Source organism: Antrostomus carolinensis, unplaced genomic scaffold (genome assembly GCF_000700745.2).
Source record: "Antrostomus carolinensis isolate BGI_N321 unplaced genomic scaffold, ASM70074v2 scaffold34090, whole genome shotgun sequence".
Classification (NCBI taxonomy): domain Eukaryota; kingdom Metazoa; phylum Chordata; class Aves; order Caprimulgiformes; family Caprimulgidae; genus Antrostomus; species Antrostomus carolinensis.
Genome location: NW_010289698.1, coordinates 2,995 through 7,329, shown reverse-complemented (window position 1 = coordinate 7,329; position 4,335 = coordinate 2,995). Strand labels below are relative to the sequence as shown.

Genomic DNA, 4,335 nt, shown 5'->3' with positions numbered 1-4,335 from the left:
GGGCTGACAGTGCCCTCTCGTGGCACAAGGCACCGGGACAGCACCGGGACCTGTTGGGAGACCCCCAATCCACGCAGCCCCACAGTCTGCACAGCCCCCAGAGCCAGTGGGAGCCCCACAAGGCCCTGACATGGCCAGAGGCAGAGCGAGGATCCCGCTCAGCTCCCCACAGCCCGTTCCGACAGGCGACCCCGGTCACATCCTCCCTCTCTGTCCTCACCTGGAATGACAATATCTCCCAGACCCAGCATGGCAAAGTTGTCAGCCTCCAGTCCCTTCTCCAGCAGGTCCTGAGGGAAAACCACTACAAGAAGCAGGGAGAGGGAGAGTGAAGGAGCAGTGTCTGTGCTGAGCAGACCCCAGCACCACCAGGCCCAGCAAAAAGTGACCTGAGCAGGGCAAGACCCCTGTCCCTGCCCCCCTGTCCCTGCCATCAGCCCCCTCCTCCCTGCAGCTCCCCTTGTTCTCCTTCCTGGGACAACTCCGGGCACCAGGATGAGAAACCTGCGGTTCACAGCCAGCACCATGCCCAGGTTTCACCCCCAGCTCCCAGGACCCAAACTATCCCGTGCTCCACAACAGCACAAATTCCCCCCTGCTGCTCTTTGGGGGGCAGGGAGGAATCTGTGGGGTTTTTTGCATTTTTTACTGAGCAGGTGGGATTGTCTGCTCTGGGGGTGCAGAGTAACCCAGCCAACCCAGGGCTCTGCAGACCATCCCCCTCCAGAGACCTGGCCCAGCTCCCTGCAGGTCGGTGGCACCATGCAGCAGCCTAAGGGGTCACTAACAGGAAACCTTCCTGCACACACCCCACCTTCTGAGCCACCTCTGGGAGGTGGAGGGTGCACGGGGCAGTGACCACAACAGAACACACAGCCCCTCCTCCAGCTCACGGGACAGATCTACTCACGTTTTATCGGGGCCTCAAACGATTTGGCAACTGTCACCATCACATTGGTTCCAAAGACCTAGGGGCAAGCAGAGGAGTCTGGGGTGACCACAGCTGCACAGGGACACACACACACACTCAGCTACAGCGTCATCTCAAGGCTCAGAGCAGCCTCAGTGGTAGAAAATGGCCAAAGAGCTCCTGAGCTGTGGGCAGAGGAGTCCTGCAAGCGAGCCCAGGGCAGCACTCAGGGAGGTGATCAGGTCAGGGCTGTCCTGCTGTCAGAGCAGTGCTGGGGGGAACACTCACATCACCAAGCCACAGTGCTGCTCACCACCCAGCCTTCCCCAGTGAGTTCAGCTCTCATTATTGAACTCAGCAAAGAGCCAGACCACCACACAGGACGTTATCTGAGGGCAGGAGCTCCCAGCCAGCTCCAGGATGCTGCCCAGGAGCTTCCAACGGGAGCACAGCAACTGTCAGAGCAGCTGCATTTTCCTCTGAGGTCACTCATCTGCACTGCACTATCAGCTTGAAATACTGACATGGTCTGGGGGATAAACTCTGAATACACAGGTCAACCACGCTCATTTCTGTTCCTTTTCATCTCCAAGCCTCCAGTCTTGGCTATACCAGCAGCAGGCACATAAAGCACACACTGGTTAGCACCCGCTGAGCAAGATCCTAGAGCCAGGGATTAAAGAGAAACCTTAAAGCAAAGCACTGGGCATCAGATTAACTCCCCTAAGGAGCAGCAAGCTCTGGGCACTGCCTGGGAGTGACAGGACTCCACACTGGGACCAGGGAAAAGCATCACATGCAAATTAATCCCAAGACTATGGAGGGGACAATATCATCCATCCACTGAGCAATTCTCCTTCCTCCTGGAAACTCTCCTTGGATCTCACTGTGACTAAATCCACGCTAAGATCCAAGCGACTGGTCCCACAGAGGGGCACAGTAAGGGGGGCTCCACTCCTGGACGACCCTTCCCCAAGGCTCCAGCAACACCCTGACCTGCCAGGGAAGCCGAGGTGGGAGGGAGCTGGCATGTGGAGAGCAGCCAGGGCCGCTCTCTCACTGTCTCTGAAGCACCAGGAAGACACTCACACCCCGAGCAGGGCTGGAGGCACTGGGTGTGCTAAACCAGAAGGCTGAACCCTCTCCAGCTGAGAGCAGCAGAGGAAGTGGCCCACAGGCTAACGAACCACAGAGCTGAGACTGTTAACGAGCCTGTGAAACCAGGGCAGCACCGGCCAAGTACAACATAACACACGGTAGCCAGGATAAAGAGGGAAGGATTACTCAGGCAGCTGCAGAGCTGCTGGACAGACCTCAAGGTATACAAGGCTCTCAGACATTTGGAAACACAGGAATTCAGAAGGTGGAGGCAGCAGGAAGGCCTGGGGAATATGGACATCACAAGGAGAAACACACATCCAGGCCATCACAGAAGAGAAGGAAAACCTCAAAGTGAAGATGTCGGGGTGCAGCATGGGCTGAGGGAAAGACTGGAGGCAGGGTCAGTGTACCCCTGAGCAGCCTCATCCTCCAGCCCACCCAGCAGCTCTGACAGGCACTGGGAAGATCTTAATGGGGAATAGAGGTCACCAGAACTGGGTACACTGCACAGCCAGGCACCCCACAACAGCCCTGAGGAGACCTCTGCCAGCTCTGGGCTCTCTAAACCAGAGATTAAAAACAAAATGCATTTGCTGAGCGACGTTGTGCTACTGTTTGATTGTGTCATCATCCCCACCACACCCCTCTGGGCTGAGAAAGTGGAAATCCTGACTGCAAACACGTGTCCAGCCAGTGCTCTGCCTCCCCAGAGGCCAACGCCACGCACACGCCTTCCGCCAACGGCTGCCACTCGCGTCCGCCCCGGGGAGCGCTCCCCTTTACCCAGAAGACGTCGTAGATGAAGAGACCCCCAAGCAAGATGCAGCCAGTGCTGACGTTGTTCAAGTGCAGCAGCTCCACCCCGTTGAGGGAGAACGCCAGCCCGAAGAGATTGTTGGCAATCCAGTGCTGAGAACGACAGGAAAAGGAGATCTGGGTCCCACTGCACGTCCTGAGCCACGGCCTCAGCTGGTCCCTGGCTTCCCTGCCACAGGGCTGCGGCTCCCTTACCTTTCTCAGCAGGTACCAGACCCCCACAACGCTGCTCAGGGCCAGGCACACCAGATCCTTGGTGTCAAACTCGTAATTCACTATTTCTGCAATAAAACAGAGAAGTCAGATTTCGGGCAGCCCGGGCAGCTCCCTTCCCGTGCAGGGCAGAGACAAGTGACTTTCCAGATGGGAGCAATACAGAGCCCAGTGCCCGCATCCCAGGGGAGGGGGCTGTACCCACAGAAGTGGCTGTGCCCACAGTAAACCCGTGCAAACGGCATGAGAGTGAGCAGCCAGCCCTGGCAAACCCAGACCTGCTCCTTCAGCCAGGCCCTGCCACATGGACAGCATCTGCCATCCTTCTGTCAACAAGGAAATTGGATTCAGGCAAATCTCCCTCTTCCGGCACCAGTTAACTCCTGGTGGTATCAACAGAAGAAGTATTCCCTCACCAGTAAAGCTACTGGGTAGGATTCTTATCAAATCATCTTCTACTAGTGCAAGGATTTAAATCAAATCAGTTCAGGCAGCACAAAAAAGTCAGTGCTGTGCTACCCAAGGAGCTTAAATAGAGGCAGCGCATTTAACAGCGGCTGGAGCTCCCTTTCTGTGGGACTCTTCTGCTTCTGGGATCTGCTTCTGGGGTTCCACTGCCAGCCAGAGCCAGCACAGAGGGAGAGCACCAGCCAGTGCAGGAAGATGCACAGGGCAGCCCCAGCTCTGCAGGGACACCCGGGGCTCACGCTGGGTACGGGAGCACAGCAGGGAGCAAGGGGTGAGTCTGTGAGGAAGTTGTTTCAACGGGTTGAAAGTCAAGACACCAAGTGAGCAAAAAACAGAACAGTAAAGGCAGAAAATGCTCAGGCCCCCAGAGAGAGCAGTGAGCCAACGTACCCTCCTTGCTCTCCCCGGAGCCCTGGGTGAAGAGGAGCTGGTACTGTTTGTTGGGGAAATTCGCAGGGAAGAATCTGTTCATCATGGGGCTGAAACGAGAGGTGGAGACAAGGGCAGTTGGACAGAGACCCCACAGGACACACTGCCCAGCACCAACATCAGCCCACACACCCCCCTGAGGCAGGGAGACACCTGGCTTTGTCACATCAGGGCTGCCAGGAGCCCCAGCAGCAGTCACCAAACTGCAGACATGGGACCTCGTCCTCCACCCAGGGCTCATCTGCCCATAAGGGACAGTCCCCCAAAAAGCTCTAGGGCACCAGGCACAGAGCATCACCCACAAGAAGGGAGGACCCACCCCAGGCCCTGGCATGTGCTCTGTGTCCCCTCAGCACCCAGAAGTGGCTGGGTCACCACCAAGGGGCTCTCCTGCAGAG

The 4,335-nt window shown here is 57.3% G+C and overlaps 1 protein-coding gene across 1 annotated transcript in view; it reads right to left on the bottom strand.

Annotated features, from left to right (window-relative positions):
- The window catches only part of HM13 (histocompatibility minor 13), a gene marked incomplete at both ends in the record, with an annotated part of 6,429 nt that overhangs the window by 118 nt on the left and 1,976 nt on the right, over positions 1-4,335 (bottom strand). The window contains 5 exons of the mRNA XM_010171335.2: positions 221-304; positions 911-968; positions 2,795-2,920; positions 3,023-3,108; positions 3,899-3,987. Coding sequence (XP_010169637.2) covers positions 221-304; positions 911-968; positions 2,795-2,920; positions 3,023-3,108; positions 3,899-3,987 — 443 coding nt within the window. The remainder of the gene's footprint in view (positions 1-220; positions 305-910; positions 969-2,794; positions 2,921-3,022; positions 3,109-3,898; positions 3,988-4,335) is intronic.